The 21,111-nt window shown below is 33.7% G+C and overlaps 2 protein-coding genes across 12 annotated transcripts; one reads left to right on the top strand and one right to left on the bottom strand.

The window, feature by feature from the left end:
- Positions 1–524: 524 nt before the first annotated feature.
- LOC130814477 (kinesin-like protein NACK1) lies at positions 525–8,504 on the bottom strand. The gene is made up of 15 exons (XM_057680557.1): positions 8,353–8,504; positions 6,851–7,226; positions 6,097–6,186; positions 5,902–6,002; positions 5,713–5,829; positions 5,543–5,624; positions 5,105–5,172; positions 4,962–5,021; positions 4,743–4,867; positions 3,951–4,152; positions 3,771–3,878; positions 3,456–3,545; positions 2,412–3,362; positions 1,552–1,883; positions 525–1,063 (listed from the first exon to the last, which is right to left on the bottom strand). The coding sequence occupies exons 2-15, from the start codon at positions 7,161–7,163 to the stop codon at positions 736–738; spliced, it is 2,967 nt and encodes a 988-aa protein (XP_057536540.1). The 5' UTR covers positions 7,164–7,226; positions 8,353–8,504; the 3' UTR covers positions 525–735.
- Positions 8,505–12,791: 4,287 nt separating this feature from the next.
- LOC130814474 (uncharacterized) lies at positions 12,792–20,919 on the top strand. Of its 11 annotated transcripts, none has more exons than XR_009042421.1 (6): positions 12,792–12,961; positions 13,040–13,227; positions 13,365–13,542; positions 15,771–15,973; positions 17,437–17,614; positions 19,810–19,964. XR_009042421.1 is itself a non-coding variant. In XM_057680553.1 (5 exons), the coding sequence occupies exons 1-4, from the start codon at positions 12,884–12,886 to the stop codon at positions 15,930–15,932; spliced, it is 591 nt and encodes a 196-aa protein (XP_057536536.1). In that variant the 5' UTR covers positions 12,792–12,883; the 3' UTR covers positions 15,933–15,973; positions 17,437–18,566. The 11 variants fall into 11 exon arrangements, 7 of the variants coding, with proteins under 7 accessions (XP_057536536.1, XP_057536535.1, XP_057536534.1 ...); XR_009042420.1 differs by having other exon boundaries at positions 19,825–19,959; XR_009042422.1 differs by lacking the exon at positions 19,810–19,964 and adding an exon at positions 17,762–18,566.
- Positions 20,920–21,111: the final 192 nt, after the last annotated feature.

Raw genomic sequence — 21,111 nt, 5'->3', positions numbered from 1 at the left:
CTAGGGAGCCCATTTGCTAAGAACTCCATAATTAAGCGTGCTTGGTGGGGAGCAATCTTAGGATGGGTGACCTTCTGGGAAGTGTTCCCGGGTGCGCACGAGTGAGGCCAAAGTGTGCTGGAAAGACGTGTATTGGTTTGTGGGGCCAGTCTACAGTCTCCATGAGTAGTCACCAGCGGTCCGAGGAGCCGGGGTGTTACACTTCATCCATGTAATTCTTTTGTTTAAATGTTGATTTTTCTTACCAATTCCATGGAAGAAGTGTTTGTGAAAACACCAACACTCAACACCCCTTTCCTCCCCCTCACGCTAGTTCCCTTCCATATTGTAAAAATGCGGTAATAGTCAAGATCACAGTAATAAAACGAAAATGCAGTAACGAAAGTGATGCGGTCATCGTAACGCCTAAATATCAATTTATTATTTATGAAAACCTTAACAATGTGACCGACGCGATGCGATGCGACCTTGTTTTTTACTCTATCCGTCCTAAAATGCTTTCCAAACATACACTTAATGAGTAATGAAAGAATTAAACAAGGCATGGAGAGAACTCCAAAACTTGATTTCCATTAAATTCATAGATTTCAATACAAAATGAATTGGCTAGGCTACCTTGGAGCAACTATTGTCTCACCAGCCAACATAATGAAAGAATTGAACTCATTTTTCTGTTGAATTCATTTACGAAGATATTAATTATGTTTGTGGTACTTACAAACCAGATTTACCCTCTCATAAATGAAGAAGGTTGGATATGTGATTCCACCCTGCTGTCCATGGTCTCTTATCAGTTGGGAGCGCAAAGTTTAGCTCAAACATCTCCCTTGAGGCTTTCCCACTTTCACAAAACCCGACAAGCTTAGCCACAATTTCAGCACTCTCATGTACATGGACGGGATCATGGGGTTCGGTCCAAAGCTTACTCACGAACTGTAACCTCCTTTGTTTTCCTTCGAGCGAGACACCCCATTTTATATACAATGACTCCCTTTCTTCCGAGCTTAGGCGTGTGCTCACCCTCTTCGCAAGAAAATCTCTTTCGCGCTTCAAAGCTCTAATACTACATTTTGAAGAGCACAAGATAAAAAAGCTATGATCAGGGGTGGGAGGTTTGGATGACGATAGAACATAAGGGTGTTCAAAGAGCCGGACCAAAAGCGACTCTACTATAATTAAAATGAAGCGGGCTATAAAAGGATTCAATAAAGATAGGAAACGGGCCTTTGTATATAGCATAATTAATATATAATTTTAATATTATAAATGACAATATCAATAGAGATTATTAATATTTTTTGAATTTAATTATTATAAATGATAATTTAACTGTTATACATTGATAAATGGGAATTAAATTAATTTTTAGTAGTAAAAATGGGCCAGGGTTGGCTTTTAAAGCCTATTTAAAACCCACATCAAATTTAAAGGACCCTTATCAAACCTGGCCTATATTTACTTAAGCCCGGCCTCGCCCTTACACGGCCCGTTGCGCGCACCCCTAGTCACAACATGAAACCGAATGCTAGCATAAAATGATTAAGAACCAACCTGGAAGAAATAGAAATTGTGGGTTCATCATCTCCACCGGCACAAGGAGCTGGAGTAGCGTCACCAGTTTCTGCTAAGTGTTGCTGAAGCCAAGTCAAACGTCTAAGCTCGACTTCCATGTAAATCTGGTCTGCTGTGTCTCCTTTAAATAGCAGATAGAATTGAGTTCTGTGAATGATGGATACATAGCAAACATCCCACAATTCAATAATCTGCTGCCTTTGCTCCTTGAAGGTTATATGCCATGAGACCTCGGGTTCATTCACTTCGTATTCTTCTTCATTATCCTCAATGTTGTAGCCAGCTGCTTCATTTGCTTCCAACTCAAGCACCTGGTAAAAAAAAGACGATGGTGGACCCAGTAAGTTGGTCATCATCATCATATCCAGTGTATTCCGCCATAGAAAATTATGATCAGGATCTATAAGGGAAGGAAGGCGGCAACTCATACCCATAAAGGAGAGCACGGCCAAGGAGTCCCTCGACTCGAAAAGATCAATAGATGTTCCAGTAAACAGTTTTTTATCATAATACCCAGTGCATTCCGCCCATAGAAAGCGATGAAAGAATATGAGGAGGAAAGAAAGACTGCAACTCATACCCATAAAGGAGAGTGCAACCAAAGAGTCCCTCCACTAGAGAAAGATCAACAGATGTTCTCGTAAAAAGTCACTAAGAACACAAATTACTAGTAGATATTAAAAACAAATCGAATACTACACATATATACAAAATTATCATAAAAACATATCAAAATTATAACCTATTTTGATTTTCAGTGCCTTCATATGCGGGGGATAGGAGACACCTGGCTCCGCCCATGAATTTATAAACGAAAGGGGAATGAATCTGTGTACTACCTGGCAAACAAGCAATTGTTTCTGATACTGCAGTTTTGCTACGCGCTCTTTCAATTCAGTAACATAAGCCCTTATGTTTCGGACATTCTCTTCTGCGGCATTCTGAAACATTTGTTTCATTTTCTTCATGTTAACGGAACTTGATCTTCTGTATCCAGAACCTTCCTTAGCTGAACCATCTCCCGCAGCTCCTTCCATTTTTGTCGGTGTTCCTTTTTCTACGCCTTGTGCAGTTTCCGCCGGAACAATGTTGTCGTTCGCTGGATTCCGATTCTCGATTTCAGTGTCTACAACTTGATCGGTAGCAGATAAAGGAGAACACGGCGATCGTATAAGATTTTGCCTATTCGCACCACTGCTTGAACTCAAAGGAAGTAATTTCTTCTTTTTCTGAGATTTCGTCTCTTGAATTGCTACAGCGCTGTTAGTTTCATTGTTATTCGGAAGTGACATAACTAATTTATCGATCGATCGTTGAACATTTTCAAGTTGTTCTTCGAGATCGGCAATCGTGCTTCCTTGTGTATGAAGTCTCGTAATCTCTTCCTTGAGATTAGCGCTAACACTTTTATTGGTGGCGATCACTGGCTCAACTTCTTCGGCATCTTCCTTGAGCTCTGTTCTAACGGAACGCATATCTCGTATCTCAGCCTGCAGCTTAGCGATTGTTTCTGCAGCGTCTTGATTACCGAGCCTATGACATGCTACCTCTTTCTGCAGCACTTCTAGAGCTCGATTCGCTTCTTCTCCGAGCTGCTCTTGTAGCTGCTCGAGCTTCCTGATTTCATGCATGAGGGTGAAAGGCGCAGTAGACGACTTCCTCATTGACTGTCGTACGATTTTGTTCTGCGACTGATATCCTTGGTGCTTCCTGATCATGTTAGGCAACGTGCCGGAGAAGGAAAGACATTTTTTAACCGGCCGAGGCGAGCCAAGGGGGTCAACAATGGCCTGAAATAGATACAATACAAAACAAAATGTTAAACAAAGGTTGAAGATCAAAGCAATGCAAAGAAAGAGCCGAATTTAGATATGAAACATGACCTTTTCGACTTGCACTTTTTGTCGCAACTCTTCTACTTCTGATAGAGCAAGATCTCGTTGACGTCTCAACTCTTCGATCTCCTTTTGCATCTAACGAAAAAGAGGGGAAAATGGCGATGTCAAACGACAACCAAGTGAATGTTTTGAGCAACGTTACATGATTCACTAATTGCCTTGCGAATCACGAATTGAAAAATGTGAATTATAGTCGATTTTAGGCTATTTTTGAACCATTTTGAGTGATCGCGAATTCAAAAGCGAACTAACTGACGAATTATGTTTTGAGCATCCGAACGATATAGAAACGAAGTTTACCTGGTGAATCTTCATATCCTTTTCGGAAGCATCAGGTGTACGCAACTCTGCTTCGAGTCTAGCGACTTCCTTCTGCAGCTGTTTCACTAATTGCTTATCCGAGACAACCTGAAAACAAGAACAAAAGATCAGAAACCTTCAATAAAGCGTGTTAAGATTGAGCAATCTTTTGATCCTTACCATATTCACTTGAGCATTATTAGTCACTTCCTTGGCTCGAGTGGCAAAATAAAGCGTGTTACGAGTCTGCTCAACATGACTCGTTGCTGGACTCAATGTACATATGATAGCAGTACGAGCATTTCCACCAAGAGAGTGTTGTAATATTCTCGTGAGTTTTGAATCTCTGTACGGTATGTGACCAGTTCGCTTCCCGCCAGAACTACAAGGAATAACATATTCTTATTACTCGCCATATCGCTTTAAACCAATGACAATACCGATTCAAATGGCCCAAACGTAGAATACATTACTTAAAAACTAGGGAAAGAAGACATAAGGTAGGCCATACATGGTATAGATACATATGCTATGTTACTCGAACTCTTAATTTTACTTCACGTACATGTGTCCGATCCTTGATACTCGGACATTTGTATGGCACTTATACACTCATTTTAAGCGCAAAATTGAATTTATATACAAATCCGACACTTGGACACGTACCAATATCTAACATCAGTTTTTGAGTCCAAGTAACATTGGATGTGTGGGGTGAGCTACACAAAAGAATCTAACATACTTGAGCCAATTTTCGTAAGAAATAATAACTCATTCTTCGTTTTTCGAGTGCAATAAGCTCATTGAATAGACTAGTATTCAATCTGATAATGCGAGAAACATAGAGTTTTGACAGCATTGTTTATTGCAGTGTGTGTTCCCTGGCAAGTTTCCCTGCTTCGGGAGATTCATTGGAGCTTACAAAACGAATGACCATGCTCACAATATGGGACTCGAATCACTTAATAGTACCTGAGTTTCCTAATCACAGTCGTTAGTGTCATCAGACTGAGATTAATATGACATCCTTCTCTAAGTCTAGCTCCATCGGCATGTGTTTGTGAAGCCCTCTCACTTCCCGCGAGATCCACAAAATTCTGCAACACCAGCAACAGCCGTATTACAAGTGTAAAAGCAGCGAACATTTCATTTAATAGCAAAAAGAAGTTAACATCTTTCGAGTAAATTTACCAAGCTTGCCATATAAGACCGGATGCAGCCTGAAGTTTCGCGCAGCGTGCTTTGAACTGTCTGCATTATCAACCATACATTCAATAAGACAATCATCTCAATGACAAGAATATGATGGAAAATCATGGTGTCATAATACTAACCAGTCGAATGATTTGGTGAGATCGCGAACTATTATCATTGAGTGCAGTCTCACCGACTTGTCTTTGAGCTGAGACACAGAAATTTACCTTAGGTAAAGGATCACCAGTCACCACGTATACTGGTACGGAATAAGAAAACTACTTTTCCTATTATTTTTATATTGTAGAAATGGTGTTGTAGATAATATGTAAAGTGAAGGAGAAATGACATTTGACGTTCTATTACCTCTATTTTGGATATTTCATACTCGATAACATAACGTGGAATTCAAGCATCAAGAGTATGTTATTCTACTTTATTTAATAATTCATATTATGATATGCATGCAATCCTGTTTAGATGTTAAGAAATAATTTCTTGTAAATCCGCTTTATGCATCTATATCGTACAGTGAGGTTTAGTAAGAAAAATATGTGGTTTTAGAACAGTCTTTTTACCCTCGCATATGCTGATCAAATGTCTCAGATGCCGGTCATCAGTCGCAGTCTCTTCAACGAGCTTCTCGACAACAGTACCTTTCTGTAAAGATTGGTGTATTAGAATATATCAGGAGTCATACACTATAATCATATAGTAATGAACTGTAGTTATGTTACAGTGTACATACTTCAGGATCATCCAATAGCTTAAGGTTTCGACCAGACTCCGAATTGAGAAGATCCCTAACATTCTCATTATAGATTTCTAACCCGGAAATCTTGATCGTGAATTCTCTCTCCGGTGTCTGTTGTCAAGGATCAACAATTAATCGATACTTCCAAATTAAAATGATTAGTTTTCAAAATCGAAACCATACATTCATTATGTGATTGTATATATCTGTGACTGCTTTCTCGGTTATTCCTCTCATTGTATATGTTTTGCCACTGCTTGTCTGTCCATAAGCAAATATTGTTGCTGCATAAATAATCAAACTACAATCAACTACAACACAAAAAAAAGATGAAATAATTAATGAAGGCACAAAAGATGATTTCAAAGTGAAATGTACCATTTATACCCAACAAAGAAGATAAAGCCACATTCTTCACCCCTTCTTCATACACTGTCTCGGTCATGGAAGTCGGACCAAAGACTTTGTCTGTTAGCAAAAAACACACAAATTTTGTCCTAGTTAGGTTCGTATAATCAAATAATTGATAGTAACATACTCTCGGGCTTCAGTTATAAGCTTAATTTTTAGTTGAAGTTCCATAATATGTTATACTCTATCGTGATAAGGTTAAGCTTATACTCTATCCGTAATAGAGTATAATCAAACTATAATGGTTGAAGCCAGGATATCTTATACCCTATCACTTGATAGAGTACCATATCCTCAGGCTTCTACCATAAACTTAGGTTAAATTATGGTGGAAGCCTCAACATACGTTGATATTTTGTCTGATACCATGTCAAAGAGACCAATTCGACAAAAGCTTAAGCTGATGGTTGAGGCAAAAGAAATGTTGTCAAAAAGACCAATTCGACCAAAAGCTTTAAAGCAAGGAAAATTTTGCCATTGGTACATATGATCAAATAACTAACAGAGCACTATATTCTGGGGGCTTCAACCATAAGCTTAGGTAAGATTATGGTGGAAGCCCCAAAATACGTTGATACTTTTTCATGACACCATGTCAAAGATACCAGTTCGACTAAAAGCTTAATCTTATGGTTGAAGCTCTAAGATATGTTATACTCTATCAATAATAGACAGCTCGGTAAACTCTTTTGGGGGGGGGGGGGGAGGGTCATGCTTATACCGAATGTAAACGAAGCAGCTTGCATCAAACGATCTTGATTAGGAGATTTATGAATGATAGTGTGCTCATCAACACATTCCCATGCTACTTGGTCTTTTGCTGCCTGTTCGCGTTTGCTTAAAGGCCTTAACCTGACAGTAACGACAATCTTCTCTTCCTTGGGTGCTCGAGCACCTCCTGGTGTCGATGCAGGTGTTCTGTCGATTTTAGAACCTGGGGTCGATATAGGCGTTCTGTCTACTCTACCAGCTGGGGTTGATGCAGGTGATTTATCAATCTTTGAAACTGGGGTAGATGCACCTTTTACTGTCATTGTGTTGCTTTAGTTTGGGACTTGAACCAATTGCTTCTGAATTTTTCCTGCTTCCTCAATATCCTTCAAAGAAAACAGCCAGATTTTCATTTCATTAAGTCACTCATCATCATGATCATCATCGTTCCCAGTATATACCGCTTGAATTTGAGAGGGTTGGATGATGACAAACTATACCCTATGAAGTCACTCAATCACTTAATCACAAATTAGAACAATCTCAAATATTCACAGATTAATTACTTGACATTTAGCTTTCAGAAGATTTTCAAGATCAAATTCTTAAACAAAATATCAACCTTGAATTCAATGGTTTATTGGTTTCATTCTATGTTAGTCGGATTCTTCATTTTGCTTCATATATCCAAGTTCGGTCCTTGATGCTCAGACATTCATAGGACACTTAGACACTTCATTTTATTTTAGGTATAAAATTTAATATTCAGAAGTATCCAACACTTGGACATGTATCAGTATCCCACATCAGTACCCGAGTCCAAGTAATATAAGTTCATTAATACTTTTCATGAAATAAAGTGTAAATTTTATAGGAACCCTAGCCATTTTCACATATGAACAGAAAAAAAAATCAATTATCAACAGAAGCATTGTAATTCCCAATCCCCACAAGATATTTTTTTTACATAAGATGTTCTTCATGAGTGTGAGTGCAAAGAAATCTCTGCATTTTCCCAAAATAGTAAGCTCATCAAACCAACCTTTCCAAATTTGTCAATATACAATTAATCCCAAACAGATGACCGGGATCAAAATTATCCAAAAATCAATCTAAACCTAATTAGATAATCAAAATTAAGCAAACAATCATACAAATTTAACATGTAATCACAATGTAGCATTTAATTTGCAACATTTGGTACAATATTTTCCTTCAATGTTCATAATCTATTGGGTACAATATTTCAAAAATAGAAACTTTGAAATCATATCCTATCATCTGAATACTCAAACAGAAAGTATCAAAACCCACAAATAATTCATTATCTATAAACTCAAATTTTCCATAGTTGACAGATTCTCAACAGAAAAAAAAACACCCACGAATTTAAGCTAATTATTATTTAAAATCACCCATTATAAAAAGATTACATTTTTAAACTACAGAAAATAGAAAATTAAGAAAAAAAAGAAAGTTTCTAAATTTGGAAAGGAAGATTAAGTGACTTACCAGAGTAAAATGAAAGGAAAAAGGAAGAGAGAAATGTGAGGAATGGAAGAGGAGTGAATTGGTATGAGAAAATTTGATCAAATTATGCAAAAAAAAAAAAAAGAAGAATCCGCTCCGTTTGATGCGATGAATAAAGAAGAGCATTAAATTACAATACATACGTTTTTAGTGTCGCTTTCTAAAATCAAATTTCAGTAATCTTGTCCTAACGGCTACTTCGACCAGCCAATTATAATCTGCCACGTTGCTTTTGCTTTATTATTTAACAGCTACTATTTCCTATCCAACGGCTCTTTTCTAACAAGCCTTTTGCTTTTCATTTTCCATTTTTTTTGACTATCTAAATCATAATCGTTTATTTCGTTTATAAGAACTATGATTAGAGTATCGGAGAAGAAGAAAGGCGACAATTCATATCCATTTGATGATGCAAATGCAAATTTTTTTTTCTAATAAAGTCTACTATTTATATTTTATTACATTTTATTATCCTGATGTCATTTAGTGATTCAGATTTGATAGAGTTATTACATTTATGATTTATGATATGCTTTTGATTGACAATTTGACTAAGATTATGTGATTATACAACTTGTATGAGATATGTCTAGGGGTGTCAAACAGGTCGGGTTGGGTCGTTTTCAGGTTCGGGTCATATATAAATGGGTCAATAGACCCTTGACCTGAACCTGACTCATTTAATTAAATGGGTCAAAAATTGAAATCCCGACCTGATCTGTTGCAGGTCGGGTCAACCTGAAAATGACCCATTTAACCTGCTTTTTTTCAGGTCATTGAACCCATATATTTCAGGTCATTTGACCCATATATCATATTCATATTTCATAATAAAATTAAACATGCTTCAAAATTCTTAAAAGTCTTCAAAAGTTAACAAACATCAAACAAGCAAAATAGCACAACAAAGTATCATAATTAGTTTCTAGTTTCTACAAATCATCATAATCTAAAATATTGTGGCTGAGAAAGATGCTTTTGAGCTGAATTCATGTTGATCGAAACTTTGACATGGACTTGGACTTGGACTTGGACTAGGGTAAGATATGTCTTCTTCTTCTTCAACTTTAATCTTCATTACCAACCCACAAAGCTCATCCAATTGTAATTCCATTTTTGCTTCATTAACAAACAAAAATATAAGTTATCAAACAAACCAAAACCAATATTAATTTAAGACATATTAAAATTAAAATCTACACCATCAAACCTAACATAATAAATCAACATTAAAATGGAATCTTTTTTAGAAACAAAAATAATTTCACCCACTTAATGACATATTAAAAAACTAAAACTTATCAATATCAGTATAAAACTTATCACCCACTTAAACGACACTTAATTTCACCCACTTATTATCAAACCAAAATCATATTAAAAAACTAAAACTTGCTCATGAACACAACTTTCACCAAAACAAAACAACCCACAAACCCAAATCAAGAAATGAACGAATTTCACATTTCAAAACAAAACCATGACAAAAATAAAAGAATATTGTAACCTTTACAAGAAGATGATGATAGCAATGAAAGAAATGAATGAAATAACTTATCAATATCAGTATAAGACCAAAATGAATGAAATAACTGAAAATCAAACCAAAAAATTATCAATATCAGTAAAAATTCGAGAAAGAACTAACCTCGGAATTCGGATACACCGAAAGAATGAATAGCTTAGAGGATTGGAGAAATGGAGTGAAGATACTTCGGCAGAGAAGGAATCAGGAATTAGGGAATCCGAATGGACCGAATTACAACCCAGTTTACAGGAGAGAGAAGTTAAGTTAAGGAAGAAAGAGGAAGAAGCAGGCGCGGCGCAGTTCGAAAGAGAAGGAGAATTCAGAATTATGATTATTTTAGGTTTTTAGGGTTTATGAATTATGATACACTTGGGCTTGGGCAGTTGGGCCGCTTAGGCGCTTATAATATTCCATTCCAGTTTCAAACTTTTAAAAAAAATTTCAATGGGTTATTAAATGGGTTAATATGGGTCGACCTGACCTGATTGACCCATTTAATAAATGGGTTAAACAAGTTTTTTTCGGGTTTAAATATTCAACCTGAACCTAACCCATTTAAAACAGATCAGGTCGGGTTGACCCATTTAATTAAATTGGGTCAAAAATCTAAACCCAAACCCGCTAATTTCGGGTCGGTTTCAGATCAGGTTAGCAGGTCGGGTCAGCTTTTGTCAGCCCTAGATATGTCTCACTGTTTTGATATATTAAGTGTTTTTTTGTTGTTTAATAATGTTAATGCAGTCATAAAATTAAGTCTTTGTTATTTTAGTTTTGAGGACGAAATTTCTTTTAAGAGATAGTTAATGTCCGCAATCTTATTCTTGTTAAAGATAAAATATGTATCATGTACTCCATGTATGAGTCAGAAGACACTAGATCAGTTTATGCTTGACAGCATTTTAAGGGTGGTAATGATAATAGTAATAATAATAATAAATTCATGCATTCTAAACTTCCTGCTAAAATAATGTGTAAAATATACATTAATTTTAAGTAATATATGAAATCTATGAGTGGTTGTCATAGTTACTTAGTTGACAAATATTTTGCAAAGTACATGAACAAAATAAAAAATTATCTATAAAAAGTCATTGTTATTTGTTATTATATGCCCAATACATATTCACTAAATTACATTTAACTTTTTTTTAATAATAAAAACAAGCTCTAGGTGTGTGAACTATTAATTTTGTGTGTTGTAGTCTTTGAGTTTGCATGACAAATGACTATTGATAGAGTTATTGATTTAAAGTATTTTTATTAGATAATTTTTTAGTTGTTTTGTAAAAAGACTAATTTTTGTATATTGAGTCTTTATTGAAAAGAATGGACCAAAAGGCTAAAAATTAATTAAAAAATTACTCATAACTCTTTGGTTATTACTTGTTTAAAAATCATCTACTAAATATTTTTTTTGTTAACTATTCTAACGGGCCAAAAAGATTAAAGTTAAAACCAACACACCTTTGGCCCTTGACTCCTTGTCCCCGCATCATTGATCAAATTTAGATATTATTTAATTTTTTTAATTTTTTTGGATTATAAGCTAGGCTTAGGACAGATGAAGGCTAAGACTTTGTGTAGTTCACCTTAAGAAAATAAGTATTTCCTCCGTTTTTTAATGTTCTTCTCATATAGAATATTTGACTTTAACTATAATTTTAGAGAGATACATAAGATATAATATATCTATGTGAGATTTTGTTTGATTCGTTTCAATGTACACTTTATTATCATATATTTTTTATAATTTTTTATGATGTCTAATTAGAGATACTAAAGTTAAAAAATTACTTAGAAAATTATGCGAAAAGAAAACAGGAAGAACAAAAAACTGGACGCGCAGTAATCATTAAAAATATGTTTTAAATGGTAAAAATCACTTTTAATAGTAAAAAACAATTATCCAGTAAAAATCAATTTTAACCGATAAAATTAATTATAATTTATAACTAAAAATCAATTACAATTATTAAATATTAATTTCAATCAATAAAAATGAAATCAATATCTGTAACTATTACTAAAACAAAACACGACTGACATCATCACCTTTTAAAATTGCTTACGTGTTGCTTCCTCATTAAAAATTTTCCCACTGAAATTTAATGATGACGTCATTGTTATTATGACTATATTTGACTTACTACTTTCTTATTTTGTGTTTATTATTATTCTTATGAATTATTTTTTTTACTTTTTAAGTCAAACCGTATTTAATGTATTCGAAAACTATATATTATATTTTATTTATTTTAATTATTTATAAAATATTTTCAATTTTATTTATCAAATGAATATTATTTAATATATTGCATATTTTGAGATGATTTAAACATAATATACTTTTATTAGGATTTTTTTTGTTATTTATACTCTTAGTTACTTAAATGCAATGATTAATTCCAATATAATTTGGGTTGTGACTATCATTACATAAGTCACTTATATTTTTTGTGAGAAAAAAATTATCTTTGTCGTTAAAACTAATAAAATAATTTACATATTTCTATGTATTTATATTTGATTTTAAAGTATATTATTAATAGTAATAAATGTAATAGTTATTTTTGTTAGCGAAAATTGGTATGTTATTTTTTATTAAAAAAACTCATAATTTCGTATTGTACTCAATGTACGAACTATTTGCTCTTTTATTCAAATAAAAAAACAAAAGTATAACATAATTATATTGCGCACAATGCAATATATGATATAATGTACATAACATATACAACTGTTTAAAGTGAAACGAAATATAATTATAATATACAAATATGTCAAAAAATTTGATAAAATCGTACATCGCACAGAGACTATGTCGTAAATAAATAAAAATCATTTCAACTAAATAAAATCTTAGCGAGAAACAGAGGTAGGACTATTATTGGAATACTAGAGTCCTTGAATCCTTCATACAGCGAAAAATGGCGCTAACAGCAATATAAACGAGTAAAGTGAGTTACAGAATAACAGAAATCAACAATGGCGCTTCAATCTGCATTCAAAGAAAGGCTTGGAGACATGGAGATCACCCGCAATCAGAGACTTTCTCTTCTCCAGGTTTTCTCCTGTTCATCATCTTCACCATCATTATCGTGTCTTTCTCCTCTCTCACATTCTGAAAATGATTTCATTTAGGACGAAAAAGAATTACAAAGGAAAAAATCTCTTTTATTATCCGGCAAACACGCAAAAATCAGATCACTGGAGCAGAATTGCTTGATGTTAGATCATAAACTTGCATCCGACAACTTCAAAATATCTTCTCTCAAATCCCTAATTGAATTCCTCGATCGAAAATATCAAACCTCCGTTCAACAATTGAGGTATAACAAACTCCATTACATTTATTCCATGTTAAGCTATTTCATTTGATTTAATTCCTTAAATTTGTGCTGAGATAAGTGTTTCGTGTTGTTTGATACGGATTTGATTTAGTTCTTTAAATTTGTGCTGAATGAAGTGTGTGGAATTCTAGGGATTTGAAAGTTGAGATAGAGGAGCTTGTGCAATTGGAAAAAGAGAGAGACAAATTTTATAGTCTGAACTGCTCTGAAATGAACGAGTTTAAGAAAAAAGTTGACAAGTCTGCCGAAGAGATTGGTTGCAAAGTGAAGGATTTGAGGTCTGCTAAGGATAAGGTGAGTTATGTATTGAAGTAAAAATTGAAAAAACAGGAAACTGGTTCATGTTTGCAGTTGTTCTTGCATAGTTGTGGTTTTGCTTTCCATGAGCTCTTTGAGTTTCCCTATGATACCAAATTTGATGAGTTTTGATCCATGCCTTTTGCTTTTTTTGATTTCTGTAAAGATTTTATAGCCCTTGATAAGATAGTTACCTCAATAATCCTTGTGTTCGTCAAAATTTTGAATGATTTGGATATCATAGAACAGAAGGCAAAAGGTCTATAATCCTTTACATATCAAGTATAGAAGTACAATTTCCTGGAAAATACATTTTGTATTTTTCAAAAAGAGAAATAATAAAACTAGAAACATGCTACTAATTATAGGTCTTACGTGCTTAGTTATAGGCATCATTAAGGGGGCTTCTTGCCTTTTCTTTGGACGGGGTAAGGGTATGTATTGTTTGTCTTCTATCCTCCGGACCCTTGCTATATGCGGGATTTACAGGGTATGATGATGATTAAATTTTATGAATTGAAGAAAGGGTGAAAGCAGCAATGCAGCAGTACTAACAAAGTTATTATGAAAACCAAATTCCTCAGTTTGAATGGAAGTTAGAATTTCCAAGCTGAAGCCTATGTATCCTTGATTTCTGTTTGAGGTTAAGTTTCTCAACGCTAAGCCATTTCTCTAGATTAGATGTACTTCCTTTGAGCTTCTTAGACATCAATATTCATTACGTTCTGCTGAATATGCATCTGGGAGTATAAAGAGTATATCTGTCTTCTGCATTTTGTGCTGAGCAGCAGCAGAATGCTCCGTAGAAGAGACTTTTGATCTTTTCGAATAGCTCTCAATTTACGCGACATTTGCTTCATTTGTATGTCTTCATTTAAAATTTTCCTTTTTAAATTTTCTGTTCCACGACAATGGCATGATCACCCTACAGTTCTTCTTCATTTAAGCCACCCACATCGAATCATATGATTGATATTTTTGTCAATCTCTTATTTCCTTCAAACAATTAATCAAGGTACTTAAAACACTCACTTAATGATAATTTGATTCTCTAATTTACAGGTGGTCTTTGTTTGGCACCCTTTAACTGTCGAACTTGCACACCATATACTTAATTTTCTTTACGACTAAGTCTAATCCCATAAGCGTACAACTTTAGTTCCATATCTCTGAAATCTAAACCTGCTCCATTTATTTATCATCTGCAAAATGCATATACCATAGTACAATATGTGATCTTCAACTGATTGTGTTTGTTCATCCAAGAATCTTTGAATTAGAAGGGTTTAGAGAGGATCCTTTATGCAATCTGATCGTAATAGGAAAATCATGCATCCCTCTTCCACATGTCCTCACTTCCTTTTACGTATCCTTGAACCCTATCTTTTGAATTTCGCATAACACATATCTCCACTAGTACATTTTAGTCAAAAATCTCAACCCCTGCTCATTAGTTTCATTCTTCGATAATTTAAACAGTCTTATACTTCTGTTTCGTTCTTATAGATTAGGATTCAGGTGCTCTTCCTCCTAGCATTTTTTTGCCCTTCGCGTCCAAGTACTTTCTTTAGGCTTCAATTTGTTGAATGCCTTTTCCACCTCTTTTTTCAAATCCTTGTCATAAGTAATTGATTTTCTTCCGAAACCTTAATAGTGGTGTCTTCTATAACCCTTTTCCTAATTTCATTTATCAACTCATTGGTATATCTTTTCCATCTATCCGTATATTTCTTCATCCTGCTGCATGCACTAGAATTTCTTTGGTCTTTATCCTTACTGCATTTCACTATTTTGATGTCCTTAGCCATTCATCTTTGCCTTTTGGACATCTTATAAATATGCTTTTCCTCTTCCTTAGAGTCCTGTACACCTCTTCTCCTAGTATTTGGCGATGCCATCCCTACAATTTCCTAGAGCTATCTAACATTCTCCTTTCTTCTTTATCACTGCTTTCACTTCTTTATTCCACATGATGTATCCTTATGCACCAACTTGTATCCCTTTGATTCAAATCTCTATGGCCACACGAGTAGTGCACTGCTTAGTGTTCATCTAACTTAAGTGGGGATCAATGTCTATTCCAAATTGATTCCACGGTAAGCCTGTCGTCTAACTTATGCAGTGAATCATTTTTTATCTAAGTGTACATTCTCAATTGGCTTGTGTTAGCATATAGATTTTATAATTCAAAGGGCAGTGTAGTTAATAGTTAACTAACCCTTCAGCTCATTCAAGAGAGCAACAGTTTAGGGAAAAATCATGAAATACAAGCTGCTGAGACGAGAAAGTCTGAACTCATAGCATTGAAAAAGGAGGTGGAATGTAGCCTGGAATCTAATAAACGGCAAAAGTTGTTGTTGCAAGAGCAGCTTCAGAGTCTGAGGTGATACGAAAATGAAGATTCATGTGCCTGGTCGACATGAAAGAGGTAATAACAAATACTATTTTCCATGATGTGCCGTAGCATACATTAATGAGATGCTCTCATCTACGGGAGGCTAAATTTTGTGCGTTGACTGACTTTCTAAATAATCAGCATATAGACTATTTTTTAATGTTTTCCATTGAAGTTTTGCCACAATTACTATCTTCAGCTTGTTGTTTAGGTTTCAATTTTTCTGTTTTGAGATTGCCAAAATTTACGGTATTTTAGACTTCACACAAAATGAACAGAATAGAATTATGTTATGAAAACTGAAAGATTACAGAATGGACTAACATATCTATAATTATTGCTTTCTTATGTTACATTCAAACAAAATTCTACAGCTTACAACAAGGAAACAATTTAGAGAATGTTGAAAGAGCATATTGAACGTTGAAAGAGCTGAGGTTATTTAATTAGATTGATTAGCAAAACACAAAAGCTTGTTTAGAAACTCGAGCTCATTTGGCAACTGTACTCTAATAAATGAGCCGTTTATGAATTGATTTTTATTTAAATAGTTCTTAGATAAACAATATTGGACGAAAATTTTGAGCTTTATTACTATTTCAAGTTGAAACTCGAGACCCTATAAACTAAACAGGCTCAAACATGAGGAGAGTAGTATTCATCTTGACTTAACTCAATAACAGCCTGTTACCCTCCGTATGGACAAGTAAAAAAAAAAAAAAAGCAAACTCAATTTAAGTTTCCTAATGAACTCACACTTATGACACTCAACACTTCTGGCGTTTGTGAGCCGAGTTTGAATTCAAGGGAAGTTAGTACTAGGCTCCTCTTGGCGCAATACAAGTTTCCTGTGTGTTTTTACACACACACACATATATGTGTGTGTGTGTGTGTGTGTGTGTTTTCTATTTGTAGATCTCATGCTCATAGTTTTGCATCAAATATGCACTTATATGTGTGTTTTTTCAGAAGGCATCACATTTCATTTGTTACTTTTACCTCAAACTTCGTATGCTTCCCCGAGGAACTATGCTTTTCACTCAATTTTTGCAGAACAGATTTCTTGTTTAGCAAATAGCAATTTTTATCAAATCTGATTTTCCAAGAACTTTAAATTCAAATTTATGTTTTTAGATTCCAGATCTTGATTCCATAATGTCAAATGAAATCTTCATTGCAAACACTTCCTTACTGAAATTGTTCTCTATAATTCATTTAGCCAAATTCTTACGTTATGTCATTTGACTATAGCTTTAGTATTTCTATTTGCATGAATGCATTCTGGTCACTCTTGGTAAAACATGGTAAACTTTCTTGATTCTCAAATTTAACTTCGTAGGCCTTAGCTAAATCATGAATGCATCTGCTGTCAAAATGCTCTAGAAATCAAGGCTCTGAATTGATTGATGCCTAGAATTTTAGTCACTTTGTTCAGTTTATGTGCATAGTAATTCCGACTTGGAAGTTTTCTTAAATACAAATACTTGATCTTTCAGCAGAATTTTTTCTGCTGGGAAATAAAGGCAGCAAAAGGCGGGCACAAAATCATGAGATAGGAATTGATTACTGCAGAGATATGCGTTGAATCGAGCACAAAATAATGGACAACAGAGAGCTTTGTATCTGCTTTTAAGAGATGATATGGAACAGCAGACTTTCGTGCTTGCTACGTAGGTAAAAATTAAATCTTTTCAACAGAAATAGAGCCTTAGATTTTTTTTCAAAATAATTGGTTTAATATCATTGAAACAAATTGACTTGATGGATGCAACTCAAACTGGTATAAAGACCCTAAAAATTACAGCTTTTATGTTTTCATAGATTCACATAAAGGATGGAGTACATTATTAACTGGAATATAACAACACACAAGAAGATTACACAAACCGAAACAAATAAGCTACAACATGAATAACTGATAGCCAATCGATACCAAGACATAAAATCATTCAGGTGCAACTCTTGCACCCTTTGAACCTCCCTGATCTCCTGAAGGAGGCTTTCCGGTGAAAATGTCTTTAATGCGTTTCCAAGCACCTTGTTTGGTTTGCGCTTTGTCGAATCTGGAACATTATCCTTCTTTACTGGCCTCTGTCCACCATTATCCATTGTTTACAGTTTTGGCTGCACAGTATTGCTGTTTTCAACCTTTGGTGCTTGTCATAATTTATAGAAGTTGAGCTATGATGTGATTTACCCGTAATTGTATTCGACATTTCTTGAGCAATTCCAAGCAGTTAGATAGTATTTCCTCAACAAATAAAACAAAAAAGAAATCTGCAACAATGTACTGGTGCATTTCATGGTATTTTATCTGATATGTTGATTACTTGCTCCATAAGAACATGGCTAATAACATAAAGTCAAATCCTCCGTAATTATCATTGGATGAGTAGCTTAAAGATGAATTTCCTTGTAGATGAAAGGAAATTGTGAGAGTTGGATGCCCTTTTAAACCAGTGGCAGATTCATCAAAAAAAAAAAAAAAGAGTGATGTCATATACTAACCAACTCATATAGGATATATTTACATGTAATATTTGATTTTAATTTGAATTCTAGTGATGTCAACTGATCTCAATAACATCGTGCTGGATCCGCCACTGTTTTAAATCTCATGCTAATGACCACACATAAATGAAGTTTTGTTAAACAAATAACACTCCATTTAATTTTTGTTGGGCAATATTTACTTCATTTGTCTATTGCATAGAATGTACTAGTGCATTTCATGGTATTTTAACTGAAATGTAATGACGAGATAGTATGATCTGGTTACTGTCTGACTGCTGCATTTCGGGGGTACCATGAAGAATAAAAGTCAAACCCTCTTTTAAATATTATTTTATGCGATTACACTGATATTTCGTTTGTTAGTTTTAAAGTTCCAACCTCGTTTTAGAGAAGGCAATTAACTTTTTCTTTGTTTTTTTTTTTTTGGTTTTCGACTCTTAGTTTTAGGTTAGTGAAACAACAATTAACATAAGTGTTTAGTAAACAACTTTTAAGCTAATAAAAAAGCTGATTTTTAAATCAAAATCAAAAAATTGACTTTTAAGTTAAAATTAAAAAGCCACTTGGAGTAGCTTTTTTCATTGTTTTTTTATTTACTTTATCTCTAATAAACAGTCAACAAATAAATTTACCAAATACTTTCATAACAGCTGGTTAAAACAGCTACTATAAATAGTCGACTTTACAATTAATATTTTGAATGGGTTAAACCAATTGACAACTTCAGCCAATTTTTTCAATAGTCAAACCAATCAACGCTTCAATAAAGTTTTATGTTTGTCACTTTTATATAATTGTTAGTGTTGAACATTTAGAGTATATAGACCTAGATTTGTACATACTACATACTTAGTATAGTAGTGGGACTAAATAAATATATTATAAGTCCAAATTAAATGCCTCAAAGAATTTGATCAAAGAATTTGATGAATCATTACTTTGATTCATAAGTTTTGGTTGGTGAAACATTACTTTGTTTCATAAGCTTTGGTTGGTGAAACATTACTTTGTTTCATAAGCTTTGCTTGGTGAAACATTACTTTGTTTCATAAGCTTTGCTTGGTGAAACATTACTTTGTTTCATAAGCTTTGCTTGGTGAAAAAGCTTTGTTTGGTGAAACACTTTTGTTTCAAAAGGAGGTATTGTTTAATGCATAGCTCTATAAATAGAGGTTGCATGCCATGGGACATTCCATCCCAATTTCATATGATTTATGATTTCTCTCTTAAGAATACTCTTATTCTTGTTCTTCCTTTCATGAGATAATATTGAGAGAGTAATTAACTCTTAATATCATCAAAGTTCATAATTCACTACAACACTTGTATTTACTATTGCAATTTCCTTATGCTAGGATTTTGTTGTGTAGATTGTATGTCATTGTGAATTTCATTTATCATCCCAAGCACCTTTGTGGGAGAAATATCACAATAGGAAAGTGTATGAACGCCTTCTACTCATATCAAGTTTCCGAGCAACTTCTCTGATTGTCGCAACCTTATCTTCATGGTGTCCATTTGGTGATTTACAAAGCAAGGAGTTCCTTTGCCATCCACACAAGGGAAATACAAATCGGTTTGTTTTATTTGTATTTGCATTATATTTTCAATAGTTAGTTCTTGAATTAAATTTTTTTTCCTCAATTTAATTGATCCTTGGCTAAACTAAATGTTCTAAAATGCTTATATCATCAAGCAAACAAGATAACTTATTACAACATTTATCCAATTGCAAAAATCACATGAAAAGTAAGCAAAAATACAAACGTTCTTATGTCGAAATTAAATAGCTCTCAAGATATAGAATTAATCAATGACAATAGCAGCTAGCCATATCCAAGTTGGAGCTTACTGCCTCCCAATAAATTTGTCATATTTTATGTTTTAATTTGTTCTAGTAAATTTATTAAATTTCAATTTATAAATATGACACTATCACTATTACTATTAATATTTTCTCTCTTATTTCTTAATATTTTACTATATTTAATATTTTAATTTTTTTTGCTAAAAACAAATGGGGGCTAATTCATGGAGACCGATTAAGTATATGGTATATTATGGATATGTGTTTTTTGGATTTTAATATTTGTCACTGCCAATTTGCCGGGAAGAATAGGTCAAGAGGTGAATATAAAAATAGATAACCACAAACATGTTGCCAAGAGGCAGTTTACCAAGCATAAATTAATTTTACTCTTAAATAAAATATCATTATCATCTTTCATAATTAATGTCCTGATAATTATATTTTCCACGTAGACCTTCATTATATTGTTCTATAGGCTACTAAAAAGGGAATTTCAGGATTTTTGATCCCGACAAAACAACGAATTTTGAGTCTTATCCAAATGGATATTGGATTTATAGCATACATCTATATCTAAAATATTTGGTACACATTTATAAGATATTACCATCAGTATTTTGTTATTTCCCAGCAAATAAATTATCCAAATGATATATTAATTAATGATATTATAAGATTTATGATTTCAAAAAAAGGTTATATTTATAAATAACTTACTTAAACTTATTTTGTTTAAGTAATTACAGAATCATGTAAACCGTTTAAGGATCAATTCAATCAATTTTATGCCTTATTTATATTGATCAACCTAAGAGGTTCAACCCTCTACGATGCTCACTCATACAAA

The sequence above is a fragment of the Amaranthus tricolor genome, chromosome 6, assembly GCF_026212465.1.
Source record: "Amaranthus tricolor cultivar Red isolate AtriRed21 chromosome 6, ASM2621246v1, whole genome shotgun sequence".
NCBI classification, from domain to species: Eukaryota; Viridiplantae; Streptophyta; class Magnoliopsida; order Caryophyllales; family Amaranthaceae; genus Amaranthus; species Amaranthus tricolor.
The sequence above is the reverse complement of the archived record's forward strand: the minus strand, read 5'-3'. Positions and strand labels throughout refer to the sequence as shown.

Bases quoted from the DNA above. Each gene is read 5' to 3' on its own strand.
- LOC130814477 (XM_057680557.1), bottom strand. From the start codon at position 7,163: ATGACAGTAAAAGGTGCATCTACCCCAGTTTCAAAGATTGATAAATCA. The intron at 4,868-4,961 runs GTAAATTTACTC...CTGGTGTTGCAG, and splicing joins GGTCTTATATGGCAAGCTTG to AATTTTGTGGATCTCGCGGG. The intron at 3,879-3,950 runs GTAAGGATCAAA...TCTTGTTTTCAG, and splicing joins ATAATGCTCAAGTGAATATG to GTTGTCTCGGATAAGCAATT.
- LOC130814474 (XM_057680549.1), top strand. From the start codon at position 12,884: ATGGCGCTTCAATCTGCATTCAAAGAAAGGCTTGGAGACATGGAGATC. The intron at 12,962-13,039 runs GTTTTCTCCTGT...GATTTCATTTAG, and splicing joins AGAGACTTTCTCTTCTCCAG to GACGAAAAAGAATTACAAAG. The intron at 13,228-13,364 runs GTATAACAAACT...TGCTGAATGAAG, and splicing joins ACCTCCGTTCAACAATTGAG to TGTGTGGAATTCTAGGGATT.